Below are 20,714 nucleotides of genomic sequence, written 5' to 3'. Positions count from 1 at the left end.
AAAGTGCAAAGATCAGCAGAAAGACATGGTCTCCCCCAAGTCTGAATATGTGCTTCTGCTGCTGAGCTGCTCCCATCGCTTTTTAAAAGTGCTCGGATCAGCAGAAGGTAGCTTCAGTGGAAAACCACCTCCTCTCATCTGAATATGTGTAATATTAATAATATAAACACTATTAAAACACTAACAATCTCTGGAATAACATTATAAACGCTGTTAGGTTGGAATTATCCACAGAGTGGACAAACATGTTTACGTTTATATCCCTCTGACCTCTGACCCCCCAGGTCGCGCATGCACAGTTCCAGAGTGTGAAAAGGCTGATTAGAACCTAATCAATAACTGATCATTAATATCATCCAAGACCTTTGTGTTAACGCTGGGAAACTAAACCTGTGTGTGTGTGTGTGTGTGTGTGTGTGTGTGTGTGTGTGTGTGTGTGTGTGTGTGTGTGTGTGTGTGAGACCACACCTCCTCCACTCGTGGCTCCGCCCCCTGGTCCACAGCTCTGATGCTGATCACCTGCAGTTTGAACAGTGACTGTTTGGATCTAGAGACAGACGAGTGACCCTGGACCAGGAATCTACCAGGATCCATCCTGAGGAGGAGAGCAGAGTGTTTCACTGAGGACCCTGAGGAGGACCATGAGGAGGATGTGGAGCTGGATTGTGTTTGGAGGATTTCTCTGCTCAGGTTGGCCTGCACACAGTGTGTGTGTGTGTGTGTGTGAACTTGTCACTAGCTTCATTTATTGATTAATTTTTTGCATTTGTTGCTTGTGTTATTAGTTTTGAAAGTTGTGACGTATTCAGAGTGAACAGGAGAGAAAGTTAGAGTGAAAGAAAAATCAGACGTAGCAGCTGTGTGTGTGTGTGTGTGTGTGTGTGTGCGTGTGCGTGCGTGCGTGCGTGCGTGCTTGTGTGTGTGAGACAGAAGTTCACGGTCACGGTTGTGCGTTGCATGGCTAAGTGTGGAGGAGGGAAGATCCCATGACCTTCAGGGTTGGGGGGTGACCTTCATCCATAATAAGGACCCAGATGGAGGATGTGATAATCCTGACGTGTGTGTGTGTGTGTGTGTGTGTGTGTGTGTGTGTGTGTGTGTGTGTGTGTGTGTGTGTGTGTGTGTGTGTGTGTGTGTGTGTGTGTGTGCACTCTGAGGGCCAGATGCGATGTGGCCCCTGGGCTAATTTCTTGTGGTCTCCAAAGTAAACACAACTGTCGCTAAAAAACATACAAAATGACAACAAAAATACACATGAGATAATTATAAAAATAAGAATAACAGTCAAAAACACACGACATGCACGAAGTTAATCAGGAGTTAAAGCTCCTCTATGATCCAAACCTCTTGGTCATTGATCCTGGATCATTGATACTTTAAAGGATTGAAACACATTTATATAATTAATAACAGTAGGACACAGTGGATAGACACATTTATTATCAATAACATTACCATGATATAAACAATCAGTGAATTAATAAAGAACCGACCCAACACAACTGAGTCATTTAATAAAGATCAATCAGTTCTGAACCCAGGTAGAATTTATTGAAATTTCACCAATGATAGAGATTTGGGGATTTTTCAAACTGATCCACAATCAGTTTATTGATCTGGATTTGCTCCAGTAGTGACTATAGTACATTTTTTTTCCAGAATTTGAGAGTAAAAATGATTATAATTGCGAACCCCTGCAAATATTGTAGTTTCATTTAATTTGTGACAAATTCAATGAAACTACACTTAAATACATCTGTTGCAATGTTCTGTTTTTTTTTTTTAAAGTATATTATTTTGTATTGATGCCAATATTTATGTTTGGATGTGATGCAGTGATTCAAATTTGATCCCAATTTTTGCTTGATTTCAATAAATAATTCACATGGAAAGTTTCCATCATTTTGAATATTGCCAAAATTCCTGAGCTTAAGTTCCTGTGGAAATTTACCAGATATTTTACGCCCCTTTGCAGCCCTACTATATCCACTACATTGTTATTATGATGATGATGATGATTATTATTATTATTATATTATTATTATTATTATTATCTGTTTTGGACAGTTCATTTAATTTTGACAGACAAATAAGTTCAGTCGTCAAAAATAGTTTTTTTCAGCTGCGTTTGCTCAGCAAAATCAAACCCTATTTGCCTCACGCCGACCTGGAGCGTGTCATTCATGCTTTTATTACGTGTCGCTTAGATTATTGTAACTCTCTGTACTGTGGGCTCGATCAAACTTTCATCCAGCGTCTGCAGTTGGTTCAAAACGCAGCGACGCGTTTGCTGTGTTGGCCTCTCTGCACTGGCTTCCAGTCAGTTTTAGGATTCAGTTCAAGATGCTGTTGATGGTTTTTAAATGTCTGAATGGTTGGCTCCATCCTACCTTTTAGAGCTTTTGTTGATCCGTGATCCAGGTCAAACACTGAGATCCTCCAATAAAAGGACTCTGGTGGTGCCAAAATCTAAACGCAAAACCAGAGGAGACCGGGCTTTTACCGTAGCGGCTCCAAGTCTCTGGAACAGCCTTCTGCTGAATGTCAAAATGGTCCAGTCCATTCATGTTTTTAAGTTATTGTTGAAAACCCATCTTTTTGCTTTGGCCTTCAACACCAGTTGAGCAGATCCCATGTATTTTATTATTATTGTTTTATGTTGTATATATTTTGTGACTGTTTTTACATTGTACTTTATAATGTTTGTTGTACAGCACTTTGGGCAGTTGTAGCTGTTTTTAAATGTGCTATATAAATAAACCTGACATTGACATTGACATTATTTTGCAGCCCTACTATATCCACTACATTATTAGGGCCCTATTGTAATGCACCTTGTTTTAACTCATTTTTAGCTATTCAATAAATGTCTTTCTACATATCTACTCTTTTTTTATTATTACACATTTTGCAATTGTCTCGCCACCTACTTTAAACTCTGTCATGTGCACATTTTAAAAGCTACATTTTTGACCCTGTTTGAAATGACTGACCTTAACTTCATGCCTATAAGTTCCTCCTGATTTTCTGTCACATCACTCAATAAATGCATCACAATGAGGAAAAACATGTATACATCATACTATTTGATCATAAGTACCTAATTGAGCCTTTTCGTCATATATGACCTATCACTAATTCATGAGGAGCAGTGAGGAGCCACAGTGTAGCGCACAGGGAGCAGTTAGGGTTCAGGGACATTCCACAGTGATGGACCGCGTGAGATTCAAACCAGTGACCCTTCGAATACAAGCCTGCTGTTTAACCACGAGGTCACCACTGTCCTAATCACTGCAGAGGTAGGGCTGATGACATCATCATTGCAGAGGTAGGACTGATGACATCATGACTGTAGAGGTAGGACTGATGACATCATGACTGTAGAGGTAGGACTGATGACATCATCATCGTAAAGGTTGGACTGATGACATCATCATCGTAAAGGTTGGACTGATGACATCATGACTGTAGAGGTAGGACTGATGACATCATCATCGTAAAGGTAGGACTGATGACATCATGACTGTAGAGGTAGTACTGATGACATCATGACTGTAGAGGTAGGACTGATGACATCATCATCGTAAAGGTTGGACTGATGACATCATGACTGTAGAGGTAGTACTGATGACATCATGACTGTAGAGGTAGGACTGATGACATCATCATTACAGAGGTAGGGCAGATGACATCACGACTGTAGAGGTAGGACTGATGACATCATGACTGTAGAGGTAGGACTGATGACATCATGACTGTAGAGGTAGGACTGATGACATCATGACTGTAGAGGTAGGACTGATGACATCATGACTGTAGAGGTAGGACTGATGACATCATGACTGTAGAGGTAGGACAGAATTTGTAAAGCATTTATTTATAAAAATAATTTATTAACGGTATCATTGCAGTCCATACAAATTGACATTGCACACCCTTGAACCGAGCAGCAGCCATGTTGAAAATCTCAGGTCAGTCTGACCCTGATTCACAGAGATGTTTAAGGAACACACGAACACACACACACACACAGCTATAGATGCATCCAACACTGCACTGTTAAAGTACTTCACACATTCATATTTTTTATTTTAAACATATATGTTTATTTGTTTGTTATCAAACAATCTTGACAATAAAGTTGAATGTTTATAGATATATTATAATATTCCTCTTAGCAGCCTGTTCACTTGGATGATGTGCTACGTTTATGGGAGTTATTAAGAGTTTGTAGAGCGAGGTAGATGCTAATTAACTATAGCAGCTTTCATTTGTATGCCAAAACAATGAGTTATGGTTTAGCCATAGCGCCACCTATTGGTAAAAGGAAATCATAAACATTATATTTGCACAGAACATTGCAGGAAAGTTTGTGATGGGCTGGGTTTGGCCCCCGGACCTTGAGTTTGACACACGTGTCCTAAGGTCTGTGTTTGGGTCAAATGTTGATGTAATCTTACTAACAAATAAACAAACACACAATGAGCTCCTTGGTTGAACAACAAACACTGTTGATTGTGTTGTGATTGGTCGTTATTCTAATGGTGACATTAATGTTGATCATGTGACCCCATCAGATATAGTCACATGTTTGTGGCCCCGCCCCTTGTGATAAAGTTGCCGTCTCTAATGCTGTTGCATGTTCTCCTGATTGAGTTTGAAACGTTTGACTCAATGTTCAGCCTGAAATGAAGGAAACTGTTTCCATGGATACGGGGCGCAGACACGCGCACATTTAACTTCTCTTTGTCCACGCTGTTACTGTGGCTCCGCCCCCTCTCCCACAGGTGTGCTCTCCACATCTGAGCTGGCCTTCCTCTCAGAGCCCAGTGATGTCATTGCTGTCAGAGACCGCCCACTGCTATTGGACTGTGCAGTAGAGGGGGCGGGGCCTATCTCCATCACCTGGAGGAGAAACGGCATTCCCATGGCGACAGGAGTCAAAGCCGTGTTGTTCACTAATGGAACGCTGCTCATACACAACCTGCACGCCAAGAGGCGTTCAGGAACCGCCTCAAACACATCGGACGCAGGAGAGTACGAGTGTGTCGCTGAGAACCGCTACGGAAAGATCGTTAGCCGCAAGGCTAGGGTCAGAGTGGCCTGTGAGTTACACAACTACACAACCATGTACACACAACTACACAAGGCTAGGGTCAGAGTGGCCTGTGAGTTACACAACTACACAACCATGTACACACAACTACACAAGGCTAGGGTCAGAGTGGCCTGTGAGTTACACAACTACACAACCATGTACACACAACTACACAAGGCTAGGGTCAGAGTGGCCTGTGAGTTACACAACTACACAACCATGTACACACAACTACACAAGGCTAGGGTCAGAGTGGCCTGTGAGTTACACAACTACACAACTACACAACCATGTACACACAACTACACAAGGCTAGGGTCAGAGTGGCCTGTGAGTTACACAACTACACAAATACACACACAGTGTGTAACAAACCTACCCCTCCCCCTCTCCTCAGCCCTCCCTAAGTTCCTGTCCCACCCCCAGTCCATGGCAGTGGGTGAAGGGGGCGTGGCCAGATTCACCTGTCAGGTAAACGGGATCCCAGAGGCTGAAATCACCTGGGAGAGAGACCGACGCCCACTGGGCACCTCAGAGCCCAGGTTAGTGTGTCTGTGTGTGTGTGTGTGTGTGTGTGTGTGTGTGTCATTGTTTGTAAATTGTGTGTGTAACTGTGTGTGTGTCCAGATACACACTCCTCCCTCATGGGGTCCTCCAGGTCTCTGCTGTGCGTCAGAACGACGTTGGTCGGTTTCGATGCGTCGCGAAAAACATTGCAAACACACGCTACAGCGAGGAGGCGGAGCTAACTGTCACAGGTGAGTCCAGAGGGCGTGGCCTCATCATAGATCTGTAACATGTGATAAAACCACTGCTGATGTTTAGGGCCAGAGAACAGGAAGTACCGTGAGCCCGTCATCCTATCAGGGCCTCAGAACCTGACCATCAGCGTCCATCAGACGGCCATCTTGGAGTGTATCGCCACGGGCAACCCTCGGCCAATTGTATCATGGAGTCGCCTCGGTAACAACGTGACATGACCATTGGCCAGCATCCAATGAGGTTGTTCTAACGTTCTATGTGTGTGTGTGTGTGTGTGTGTGTGTGTGTGTGTGTGTGTGTGTGTGTGTAGATGGTCGTTCTATAGGTGTAGAGGGCGTACAGGTTCTAGGAACAGGAAACCTGATGATATCAGACGCTTCTCTCCAACACTCTGGTGTTTACGTGTGTTCAGCGAACAGACCAGGAAGTCGTTCTCGCCGCACGGCGCTCGGACGCCTCGTGGTTCAAGGTAAACAACAACAACACAAACACAAGCAATTGACGACTGTAACAGTCAACAACAACAAAGACAAAAGCAACAATGTCAACAGTTATGACTTTAGTTCACAGTAAATTACAACACAGAACAATAAACAATAAGAAACAGAAAACACAACAAAAGAAAACAAATATATACATATAGATATACACACAGATATATACATATAGATATACACACAGATATATACATATAGATATACATACAGATATATACATATAGATATACATACAGATATATACATATAGACATACACACAGATATATACATATAGATATACACACAGATATATACATATAGATATACATACAGATATATACATATAGATATACATACAGATATATACATATAGACATACACACAGATATATACATATAGATATACATACAGATATATACATATAGATATACATACAGATATATACATATAGACATACACACAGATATATACATATAGATATATACATATAGATATACACACAGATATATACATATAGATATACACACAGATATATACATATAGATATACACACAGATATATACATATAGACATACACACAGATATATACATATAGATATACACACAGATATATACATATAGATATACATACAGATATATACATATAGATATACATACAGATATATACATATAGACATACACACAGATATATACATATAGATATACATACAGATATATACATATAGATATACATACAGATATATACATATAGACATACACACAGATATATACATATAGATATATACATATAGATATACACACAGATATATACATATAGATATACACACAGATATATACATATAGATATACACACAGATATATACATATAGACATACACACAGATATATACATATAGACATACACACAGATATATACATATAGATATACACACAGATATATACATATAGATATATACACAGATATATACATATAGATATACACACAGATATATACATATAGATATATACACAGATATATACATATAGATATACACACAGATATATACATATAGATATACACACAGATATATACATATAGATATATACACAGATATATACATATAGATATACACACAGATATATACATATAGATATACATACAGATATATACATATAGATATACACACAGATATATACATATAGATATACATACAGATATATACATATAGATATACACACAGATATATACATATAGATATACATACAGATATATACATATAGATATACACACAGATATATACATATAGATATACACACAGATATATACATATAGATATACACACAGATATATACATATAGATATACACACAGATATATACATATAGACATACACACAGATATATACATATAGACATACACACAGATATATACATATAGACATACACACAGATATATACATATAGATATATACACAGATATATACATATAGATATACATACAGATATATACATATAGATATACACACAGATATATACATATAGATATATACACAGATATATACATATAGATATATACATATAGATATACACACAGATATATACATATAGACATACACACAGATATATACATATAGACATACACACAGATATATACATATAGATATATACACAGATATATACATATAGATATATACACAGATATATACATATAGATATATACATATAGATATACACACAGATATATACATATAGATATACACACAGATATATACAGATATACACACAGATATATACACACAGATATATACATATAGATATACATACAGATATATACATATAGATATACACACAGATATATACATCTAGATATACACACAGATATATACATATAGATATACACACAGATATATACATATCGATATACACACAGATATATACATATAGATATACACACAGATATATACATATAGATATACATACAGATATATACATATAGATATACACACAGATATATACATATAGATATACACACATATATATACATATAGATATATACATATAGATATACACACAGATATATACATATAGACATACACACAGATATATACATATAGATATATACACAGATATATACATATAGATATACACACAGATATATACATATAGATATACACACAGATATATACATATAGATATACACACAGATATATACGTATAGATATACACACAGATATATACATATAGATATACATATAGATATATACATGTAGATATACACACAGATATATACATGTAGATATACATATAGATATATACATATAGATATATACATATAGATATACACACAGATATATACATATAGATATACACACAGATATATACAAATAGATATACACACAGATATATACATATAGATATACACACAGATATATACGTATAGATATACACACAGATATATACATATAGATATACACACAGATATATACATATAGATACACATATAGATATATACATATAGATATACACACAGATATATACATATAGATATACACACAGATATATACATATAGATATACATATAGATATAGGCACAGATATATACATATAGATATACACACAGATATATACATATAGATATACACACAGATATATACATATAGATATACACACAGATATATACATATAGATATACACACAGATATATACGTATAGATATACACACAGATATATACGTATAGATATACACACAGATATATACATATAGATATACACACAGATATATACGTATAGATATACACACAGATATATACGTATAGATATACACACAGATATACATATAGATTATATACATATAGATATACACACAGATATATACGTATAGATATACACACAGATATATACATATAGATTATATACATATAGATATACACACAGATATATACGTATAGATATACACACAGATATATACACAGATATATACATTGAGATATACATATAGATATACATATAGATATACACACAGATATATACATTGAGATATACATATAGAATAGTCCACTGCCCACCAAAATAAAACTATTGGTAGCACAATAGTTTACAAACAAAGAGTGTTTGAAAGGAGGCTGAGAATCATCGTCGGTAGGGGTGGGGTCAAAGGTCAGAGGTCACTCAGGCTCACTAGGAGAGGGCGGAGCCTAATTAGCATGAGAAGAGTCACACATCACAATGAGTACTATATTCCCACACACACACACACACACACACACGGGAGTGTTGGGGGTCGTGTGAGGTGATGGAGATGTGTGTGTGTGTGTGTGTGTGTGTGTGTGTGTGTGTGTGTGTGTGTGTGTGTGTATGTGTATGTGTATGTGTCTGTGTGTGTGTGTGTGTGTGTGTGTGTGTGTGTGTGTGTGTGTGTGTGTGTGTATGTGTATGTGTATGTGTCTGTGTGTGTGTGTGTGTGTGTGTGTGTGTCAGTGTGCGAGCTTTTGTTGGAGGCGAGACAGCATCTGCTGAGGAGGGGGTCAAAGGTCAAAGTGGTGTTCAAACAAAGACAAAGGGTTCAAGTTCAACTTCAAGTCTGAAAGTTCACACGTGTTCATTTACATACACACACACACACACACACACACTGTGTGTCGTGGGAACATTTTAGTGGCTGTTGATTGTTGGTCTGTGATAATCAATAACAATAATATATTTAGTTATATTTGTTAATCAGTGATTATTAATTGATCAACTATATCACACTTGTCAAACTGAAGGCCCGGGGGCAAAATCCGGCCCTTGAGAGGGTCCAATTCGGCCCACAGCAGAAACCATGCCTCATTGTGTAAATGATAATTAACTAATTCAGTTATAAATTATCTCCAAATTAATTCACAAATTCAATGAAACTCCACAATACTAGAAATGCTTACATTTACCTTCATCCTTATATCACATGATAGCAGACATTTTTAATCTCAAAATCTTAAATTAACTCTTCTAAATTTTTCCAAAATCCTACAGTTTTCTTCAAATTATTTCAGAAAATTCCCCCAAATTACATAGAAATTGTCCACAAAATCAAATGAATGTAAAGTGAAGATCCTGCAGGGACTGAAATGTCTCTTATTGATTTGATATTATTAGTGCTGTACGTGTTTATATATATTATATATATTTATATGTGGAAGTGCAAACTAGAGCACAATAAGGATTACATTACTATAATCTGTGGCCTCTGAACTACCGGAATGTTCTCTGTGTTTTAAACACGATCTGTCACTCATGGTCCAGGTCTAGACTTTATGGTCCAGGTCTAGACTCCATGGTCCAGGTCTAGACTCCATGGTCCAGGTCTAGACTCTATGGTCCAGGTCTAGACTCCATGGTCCAGGTCTAGACTCCATGGTCCAGGTCTAGACTCCATGGTCCAGGTCTAGACTCCATGGTCCAGGTCTAGACTCTATGGTCCAGGTCTAGACTCCATGGTCCAGGTCTAGACTCTATGGTCCAGGTCTAGACTCCATGGTCCAGGTCTAGACTCCATGGTCCAGGTCTAGACTCCATGGTCCAGGTCTAGACTCCATGGTCCAGGTCTAGACTCCATGGTCCAGGTCTAGACTCTATGGTCCAGGTCTAGACTCTACGGTCCAGGTCTAGACTCTACGGTCCAGGTCTAGACTCTACGGTCCAGGTCTAGACTCTACGGTCCAGGTCTAGACTCTACGGTCCAGGTCTAGACTCCAAGGTCCAGGTCTAGACTCCATGGTCCAGGTCTAGACTCCATGGTCCAGGTCTAGACTCCATGGTCCAGGTCTAGACTCCATGGTCCAGGTCTAGACTCCATGGTCCAGGTCTAGACTCCATGGTCCAGGTCTAGACTCTATGGTCCAGGTCTAGACTCTACGGTCCAGGTCTAGACTCTACGGTCCAGGTCTAGACTCTACGGTCCAGGTCTAGACTCCACGGTCCAGGTCTAGACTCCACGGTCCAGGTCTAGACTCCATGGTCCAGGTCTAGACTCTATGGTCCAGGTCTAGACTCCATGGTCCAGGTCTAGACTCTATGGTCCAGGTCTAGACTCCATGGTCCAGGTCTAGACTCCATGGTCCAGGTCTAGACTCCATGGTCCAGGTCTAGACTCTACGGTCCAGGTCTAGACTCTATGGTCCAGGTCTAGACTCCATGGTCCAGGTCTAGACTCCATGGTCCAGGTCTAGACTCTATGGTCCAGGTCTAGACTCCATGGTCCAGGTCTAGACTCCATGGTCCAGGTACTTCACCAAATCCAAACCCCCTCACAGTCAAACCAGAGGTTTTAACCCAGAGGTTCGCAACCTTTTTTGGATCGTGACCCCATTTTTATGTCACAAATTTCTGGAGACCCCAAAGACTGTATTTTTCTAGAATGAGTTTTTGATCAGGTTTGTTATTCTGTGTAACAAATACAGAATAATGAGTTAAGTAAGCATAGTGCAGGATGTATAAATCAGTCTCCATAGTGACACCACGGTGGTTAGTGTAACTACAGTCATCAGCCAAGCTGCTTCAACTGGTTACAGCTGATTAGTTACTGTAACTAGAGGATGGATACCAGACCCAAGCCTTTGAGGGACCCGACGGCATTGGACGGGTCAGGTTCAGACAGATATTTAGAACTGGTGGTGGTGTTGGGTCACATGGTGTGGTTAGCGTGCAGCGTTCTTCCTTTCTTGCTGCAGCTACTGTAGCCCTGAAGAATGCAGCTTTAACTGTAACAGTGAGAACAGTGATCCCAGTGGAGGGAGGATTTATTTTCAGTATTCAAGCTGTCGAGAACTCGCACTAGTGTCATTTGAAGTCACGTTTGCAGAACTGCAGCAGAAAATGTATGCCACAATCTGTTTAAGGCAACAGGTAGAAATGTGTGTGGATTCATTCTCTTTGGTTTAGAGCGCTTCATCAACCATTAGCATTCAAACATTTTAAATTAATAAATCCTGCCCTATGCTCCTTTTAGGTTTCATTTATTCAGACAACTTTTATATCAGCAAGTTTACTTTCATCTGCTGACATGACTGTCAACTGCCAGTCTTCCTCAGAGGTATCTGCTGATTGCTTTGAGTTTGGTCTATGATTTCTGCGTAATAATTCCAGCAAGTTAATTTTGTCTTGAAGAAAACGACAAAATGAACTAATACAGATATTAGCCATGATTAGTGAGAAGATATTTATAAACTGCATTTTATTCATAATTATATTTTATATATTTTTTATTTTCGTTGCTTTTTCTTTTCTTTATATCATGTTTTATTTGAACTACATTTATATTTGAGAAAGTGAAAGTATAGAATACAGTTTATAATTGTGTTAAAAAAAAATAATTTTGAAATCTATTTTTAATCAATAATTAATATTACTAGGCATTTCATGTGACAGGTTAATCTCTGGATAAAGCCTGCAGATTTTTTATGAATATAAATGTAATATAAATAGCTCTGTGTTCTATATTTGACTCACAGTTATTATTCAAATGTCACATCATTAAAGTCTGTAAACAGATTAATTACAGCTTCAGTAAATACACGTTCATATTTACACAACGTTTATATAGTCTATGATTATCTTCCATATTTATATATATCATATATTACATACTGTACAGTCTAAACATGCTTCTATCGCTCTACAAACAGACTGTCTATGTTTGAATGAGTTTATCTGATACCATAGTATGAATGAGTTGTTGTCTAATTAATATAGTTTTTTTTACTGTAGTTGTGAACAGTGTAACCAACAAATAGTATAACAATAATACAGATCCACTGTCTGGAAAAAACAAACAAACATTCAATAGTCACATGTCAAAATTCCTGGATTCCCAGATAATTCAGTAAATATACTTTCCTTTACGCAGTATCAGTATCAGTTATTAATGATTTCCATAATGAGACACACGTCCCCTACCCATTTGGTCATTATAGCTTTCCATCCTAACATAAGTAAAAACTACATACTGCTCCTTTACAATTTTAAGTGATCAGGAATGTTTAATTATTACAAAAATCTCTTTACAGATAAACTGTCACAACTGCTGAATCTTGTAACTTTCCCAGTGAAACCTTGTCCCTATCTTACATAGAAGAGGCGCCTGCTGTGTATTTACTGTACAAATAAGGGGAAAAATACACTTTATGCAAAATATTATGTTGCATTTCTCTAAATGTTGCATATTGATATTTTAAAAGGTAATAGCACAATCAGTTGTTATTTTCAACAAAGTTGTACAACACGTTTTCAAGACGTTTAACCTTCTAATATTTAGATGTTGCAACTTTGAATAAAATTTTGAAACAAAATGTTTCTGAAGATGTTTATAAAAATGATTTGTTGGTACTTTATGTTTATCTTTTATGGACTGAAAAGGTGTTCCATTCTCCCAGAGATCATAAATACGATATATTCCTGCATCCTGTCAAATCTGAAAGTTAAAACCATCTAACAATAATCCTGGATTATCTTTTATAGTTGATAAACAGGACAGTTTATGTTTAGTCTCATATAGTTTCTGTTTGTAAATAAATAATTATCTTTAGCCAACAATAGAAAATCACTTTTACATTTGTCCAGTAAATGAACAGTGAAAACGTTTCACAAAATGTCTCCTTTATCTCAAACCACAGAGGCTTTAATTCATTAGATGACCATATAGAAATAATTCTGGCTTGCATTAAAATGGTATAATTGACAGTGTTCGGTAGGCCCCGCCCACCTTGATCTTTCAGCAGTTGGAGAATGTTTGGTTGTTTTTAGGTTTCCTGTCTGCTCAGACAAAATGGCTTTATTAATATTTTTAATGGTGTTTCCATTCAAAAGTAGAAAAAGCATAGACATTTGAACCAGATTAACTTTGCTAAGAAATGAAATGGAAAGTTTCTTCCAGCTTAACATTTTATCCTTAATGTGTTTTATTATCAGTTATATTTTCTCCATACAAATGATTAATTGCTGGGCCTTTATTTCTCTTAAATGGCACAACCGAGTTCTACCATATTTGGTGGGTATGACCTTGGGTCGCTCCTGGGACTGTATCTCAAAGTTTAATCACGATTGGTCAAAGTGGGCGTGGCTTATTTCTACTTAACATATAAATAAACAAACCTTTATTTCAGCTGAAGTATTACGTTGAGGGCAGTTAAATTTACAGGGTAACTATAGAAGAGCTCACAGATCACCCAAACCAAAAAGTGTACCACTAGGTGGCGCTATAATGGGTGCAAACACATTTTGGCCTCAAATTTCACACTTTAAATCACATCTTCCAAAACTTCATATCCACCTGTTCACAGCAAATGGCACGTTGGCCTGTGTCCTGACGCTCGCCACGAGCCCGTCATCCTTCATGACGTACTTACTTGGTGCCCAGCACAAAGCTGGTTCCTTCTTATTTGATACGCCTAGAGATATAATTTCAGATTTTGTGAAATTAACCTTATACCCTGAAATTGGACCAAACTCTTCAACACATTTAATTAAAGTCAGTGTCAAGAAGATTTCATCTGCAGACAGCAGAATTTTATGCTGAAGCATTCCTATCAATGTTCAAGCCAGAGAGAAGAGCAGCAGTAAAAGAGGACCTCCTGGGGCTGTACCTCTGCTAACTTCTTATAAGGCCATTGGTTCGGACTGAAGCTACTGCTTTGTTTTATAAAAGTTGTATCTATTTCATGAAATCAGATTGAAATACTTCAATCATATATTCCTGCTGCATCGACCACAGCAGACCTCACTTGACCACAGTAGACTACAGTAGACCACAGTGGTAGACCACAGTGGTAGACTACAGTAGACCACAGTGGTAGAACACAGTAGACCACAGTGGTAGAACACAATGGTAGAACACAGTAGACCACAATGGTAGAACACAGTAGACCACAGTGGTAAACCACAATGGTAGAACACAGTAGACCACAGTGGTAGACCACAATGGTAGACTACAGTAGACCACAGTGGTAGACCACAATGATAGAACACAATGGTAGAACACAATGGTAGAACACAATGGTAGAACACAATGGTAGAACACAGTAGACCACAGTGGTAGAACACAGTAGACCACAATGGTAGAACACAGTAGACCACAGTGGTAGACTACAGTAGACCACAATGGTAGACTACAGTAGACCACAGTGGTAGACCACAATGATAGAACACAATGGTAGAACACAATGGTAGAACACAATGGTAGAACACAATGGTAGAACACAGTAGACCACAGTGGTAGAACACAGTAGACCACAGTGGTAGACTACAGTAGACCACAATGATAGACCACAATGATAGAACACAATGATAGAACACAATGGTAGAACACAATGGTAGACCACAGTGGTAGAACACAATGGTAGAACACAATGGTAGAACACAGTAGACCACAGTGGTAGAACACAGTAGACCACAATGATAGACCACAATGGTAGAACACAGTAGACCACAGATTATAAACCTGAAACAGGGTAAATGCTCCGTTACATAACACTCATCACACTTATCTCCAGTGCGTAACAGGTTAATTTAACAGTTTCTACATTACCAATGGATCATGTGCTGCTGGCTTTTTTAGTCCCGTGTCAGCTTTCTTCACCTGTCTGGATTTATCACAGAGGTGACGTCACTACCTGTCGACAACAGCTCTCCTTCTTTGGATTAACAATCAACATTACCACCCATCAACTTTCTTGGACCACCCCCCCCAACCCCCCCACTTCAGACATCGAGCCGAACAGAGATGATGAATACTATTGATCAGGCGCCTGGTGTTATTTGAAGAAGTGCTGCCTTTTATGAATCCTGTTTGACCTGTGTTCACAATATCTGTAATAACTTGCTCTAATCTGTTGACAAATATCTATTTTAGTATTTACTCCATGTTCAGGACCTTTCCCTTTCTTTGGAATAACTGTTATGCTGTGACGTGCTGTCAGGGTAGGCAGGGTAGGCAGTGCCTACCCAAGGGTGAATTGATATTTTGATTATTTGTTTTAAATATAATATTATTATACATTATTTATTTTTCCATTTCCAATAGCCTACAGTACCTATAAGTTTGAAAGTGTCAGCATTTTGTGCGTTTCATAGCCCAAATGACTAAACATTGCTATTTCCTGGAACAGCTGCACAGTCTCACTACGCTGTAAGGCAGAGGGAGGCCACGCCTCCTCCCAAAGGCACGTTGCTCTTCTGCCTCCGTTCCCATTGCGTGTTTCGACGTGTTTGCGCATGCGCAGTCAGGTCCCCAATATGACAACCATTTACATCCAAAGGCAGCGTAGAGAGCTGCCTTTGGATGTAACCGTGCTATGCTAAATGCTATACGTAAGTTCACAGTGCATTAGTGAATTGATATCACGTGACCGCTGCTGCTACGTTCTCTAGCAAGTGGGCGGGATTACACTACAGTCAGGATGACAGCGCTAGAGATGATAGAGAGTATGGAGGCTATATTAATAATTGTTTATGTTTCTTTAATGGTGTTTATGATGTTGATTTTGTTAAATGATAAATACTTGTTCATGTGGATCTTATTGGGTTTTTCTTTCTTATTATGAATTTTATATTTTGATAAGCGCATTGAGATAACTTTGTTGGAAATTGCTTTATACAAATAAAATTGATTTAAATTGAATTAACAGTTGACAGCAGAAACATATAAAATTGTCATTGGTGTCTGAATTTGCAACGTGCCTACCCAACCCTAGTGGTCACGACATGTCACTGCTGTTATGTGAGCCAAACACATGGAGTTATGGAGTTCTCCCTCCTCAAAAAACTTATGAATGTACGTTGTAGCAGTTTATTTATTTGACTTTTTAATACTTTATAAAAATCTGTCAGCCCTGGGCTTTTGCCAGACTGAAGTGATGATATTGTCTCATCAATTTCTTGTTTAGTAACTGTCCTTTCTAATAATACTGAGTGTTCATCTTTCATCTATCCAAAAACTGACTGTTAGGTTTATCATTTATCCATGTCTATTTCTGAACTGTACAGTTCTTCATAAAAAGTTTGAAAGCATCCATTCATTTCTGTGTTGTTTGGTCATCAGATATTGTCGACTGGTTCTGGTAATTCTCCAGCCTTTTCACCGCTTTCTTCAGCGCTGACTCGACCAAGTCCAGCCTGGGTGTAGCGGCTTTTCCCGGTTTCCTGGCTCTGGCTACACCATTATTTTGTCTAGCTAGCTAGCACTTTGTCAGTCTTTTTTAGTCTTCTATGAAGTTCCCTCTTGTTGGGTAAGAGAAAAAAGTCGTTTCCAAATTCAGCGTGAGTCCAGAAGTAATATAGTAATTATATAAGCAATGGCCAGGCGGAGAAACACTTATTGTTTTGTAATATTCAGCGAGAGACCTGCGGGCTGTGTCTAGCCTTGTCCGTGCATCACATGATCAGTTTAATTTTTATTGATCTTGTTTTTAGTTTTCAACATCTGTCACAGGACAACAGAAGGAAAATAGCCTTTTGGCTAATTCTGACACATTTACACAATTGTTTATTAATATGCACAGTTCCTGAAATAAATAAATACAATTAAATATATTAATTATTTAATTCATTCATTAATCAATAAAATATGTGTCTGTGTGTGTGTGTGTAGCTCCTCCCCTCTTCCTCCAGTGGCCTCAGTCCCTCTCCTCTCCTGTAGGGGGCAGAGCTGAGTTCATCTGTTCAGCATCAGGTGTTCCTGATCCTCACCTGGTTTGGCTGAAGAACGGGAAGCTCCTCCCCCTGCACGTCCACGCTCATCTGGGCCCCGGCAACACGTAAGGACTGGTTAACTGACAGGTGAACTGACTAGTTAACTGACAGGTGAACTGACTGGTTAACTGACTGGTTAACTGACTGGTTAACTGACTAGTTAACTGACTGGTTAACTGACAGGTTAACTGACTAGTTAACTGACTGGTTAACTGACTGGTTAACTGACAGGTTAACTGACTGGTTAACTGACAGGTTAACTGACTAGTTAACTGACAGGTTAACTGACTGGTTAACTGACTGGTTAACTGACAGGTTAACTGACTAGTTAACTGACTGGTTAACTGACTGGTTAACTGACAGGTTAACTGATTGGTTAACTGACTGGTTAACTGACTGGTTAACTGACTGGTTAACTGACTAGTAACTGACTAGTTAACTGACTACTAGTTAACTGAGGTTAACTGACAGGTTAACTGATTGGTTAACTGACTGGTTAACTGACTAGTTAACTGACTACTAGTTAACTGACAGGTGAACTGATTGGTTAACTGACTGGTTAACTGACTGGTTAACTGACTGGTTAACTGACAGGTTAACTGATTGGTTAAATGACTGGTTAACTGACTGGTTAACTGACTGGTTAACTGACAGGTTAACTGACTAGTTAACTGACTGGTTAACTGACTGGTTAACTTACAGGTTAACTGATTGGTTAACTGACTGGTTAACTGATTGGTTAACTGACTGGTTAACTGACTAGTTAACTGACAGGTTAACTGACTAGTTAACTGACTACTAGTTAACTGACAGGTTAAGTGACTAGTTAACTGACTACTAGTTAACTGACAGGTGAACTGACTAGTTAACTGACAGGTGAACTGATTGGTTAACTGACTGGTTAACTGACTGGCTAACTGATTGGTTAACTGACTGGTTAACTGACTGGTTAACTGACTAGTTAACTGACTACTAGTTAACTGACAGGTTAACTGACTAGTTAACTGACTACTAGTTAACTGACAGGTTAACTGACTAGTTAACTGACTGGTTAACTGACTGGTTAACTGACAGGTTAACTGATTGGTTAACTGACTGGTTAACTGACTGGTTAACTGATTGGTTAACTGACTGGTTAACTGACTGGTTAACTGACAGGTTAACTGACTAGTTAACTGACTACTAGTTAACTGACAGGTTAACTGACTAGTTAACTGACTACTAGTTAACTGACAGGTTAACTGACTAGTTAACTGACTGGTTAACTGACTGGTTAACTGACAGGTTAACTGATTGGTTAACTGACTGGTTAACTGACTGGTTAACTGACAGGTTAACTGATTGGTTAACTGACTGGTTAACTGACTGGTTAACTGACTAGTTAACTGACAGGTTAACTGACTAGTTAACTGACTACTAGTTAACTGACAGGTTAACTGACTACTAGTTAACTGACTACTAGTTAACTGACTGGTTAACTGACTAGTTAACTGACTGGTTAACTGACTGGTTAACTGACAGGTTAACTGATTGGTTAACTGACTGGTTAACTGACTGGTTAACTGACAGGTTAGCTGATTGGTTAACTGACTGGTTAACTGACTGGTTAACTGACAGGTTAACTGATTGGTTTACTGACAGGTTAACTGACAGGTTAACTGATTGGTTAACTGACTGGTTAACTGACTGGTTAACTGACTAGTTAACTGACTGGTTAACTGACTGGTTAACTGACAGGTTAACTGATTGGTTAACTGACTGGTTAACTGACTGGTTAACTGACTGGTTAACTGACTGGTTAACTGATTGGTTAACTGACTGGTTAACTGACTAGTTAACTGACTGGTTAACTGACTGGTTAACTGACAGGTTAACTGACTGGTTAACTGACTGGTTAACTGACTGGTTAACTGACAGGTTAACTGACAGGTGAACTGACAGGTGAACTGACTGGTTAATGATGCTGGTGTTAAATTACAGCACCCTCACCATTGCGCCTGTCACTGCTGAAGATGAAGCCATCTATCAGTGCGTGGCTGAGAATAGCGCAGGAACCAATCAGGCCAGTGCTCGGCTCGCCGTCAGCCAGGCTCCTCCCACAATTATACTTGAAGGTCCACCCACAATCCGCGCCGCCGCCCTCACATCGACCAATCTGAGGCTGAGCTGGGAAGACCCGGGACAGGAGGCGGGGCTACAGACCATTGCATATGTACTGCACATCAGGAGACTGGGAGGTACAGACACACACACAGACATACAGACACACACACACCTGCTGACACACAGACATACTGACACACACAAACACACATCTACAGATACACACACCTACAGACACACACACACACACACAAACCTACAGACACACAGCCCTATTGTCACACACACACACACACACAGATCTACTGACGCACACACCTACTGATACACAGACCTACAGACACACATCTTCAGACACACACACAGATACACATACCCACTGACACAGACCTAGTGACACACACGCCTACTCACGGTAAAACACAGACACACACAGACCTACAGACAGTAAAACACAGACACACACAGACCTACAGACAGTAAAACACAGACACACTGTCTGTCTGTGTGTCCTTCGTTCAGTCTATGTACTAACCATGTCTCTCTGTCTGTCCCCAGAACCTGACAGTGCAGAA

At 38.7% G+C, this 20,714-nt stretch overlaps 1 protein-coding gene across 1 annotated transcript in view; it reads left to right on the top strand.

Moving 5' to 3' along the window:
• The first annotated feature begins 3,955 nt into the window (after window positions 1-3,955).
• Window positions 3,956-20,714, top strand: part of LOC114460091 (immunoglobulin superfamily DCC subclass member 3-like) — an 18,940-nt gene continuing 2,181 nt past the window's right edge. Inside the window, exons 1-9 of the mRNA XM_028442125.1 lie at window positions 3,956-3,971; window positions 4,788-5,105; window positions 5,496-5,640; window positions 5,726-5,856; window positions 5,924-6,061; window positions 6,171-6,329; window positions 17,936-18,101; window positions 20,017-20,273; window positions 20,698-20,714. The exon at window positions 20,698-20,714 is cut by the window's right edge and continues 148 nt beyond it. Coding sequence (XP_028297926.1) covers window positions 3,956-3,971; window positions 4,788-5,105; window positions 5,496-5,640; window positions 5,726-5,856; window positions 5,924-6,061; window positions 6,171-6,329; window positions 17,936-18,101; window positions 20,017-20,273; window positions 20,698-20,714 — 1,347 coding nt within the window. The remainder of the gene's footprint in view (window positions 3,972-4,787; window positions 5,106-5,495; window positions 5,641-5,725; window positions 5,857-5,923; window positions 6,062-6,170; window positions 6,330-17,935; window positions 18,102-20,016; window positions 20,274-20,697) is intronic.

The sequence above is a fragment of the Gouania willdenowi genome, unplaced genomic scaffold (assembly GCF_900634775.1).
Source record: "Gouania willdenowi unplaced genomic scaffold, fGouWil2.1 scaffold_3_arrow_ctg1, whole genome shotgun sequence".
NCBI classification, from domain to species: Eukaryota; Metazoa; Chordata; class Actinopteri; order Blenniiformes; family Gobiesocidae; genus Gouania; species Gouania willdenowi.
This window is presented reverse-complemented; position numbering and strand designations above follow the sequence as displayed.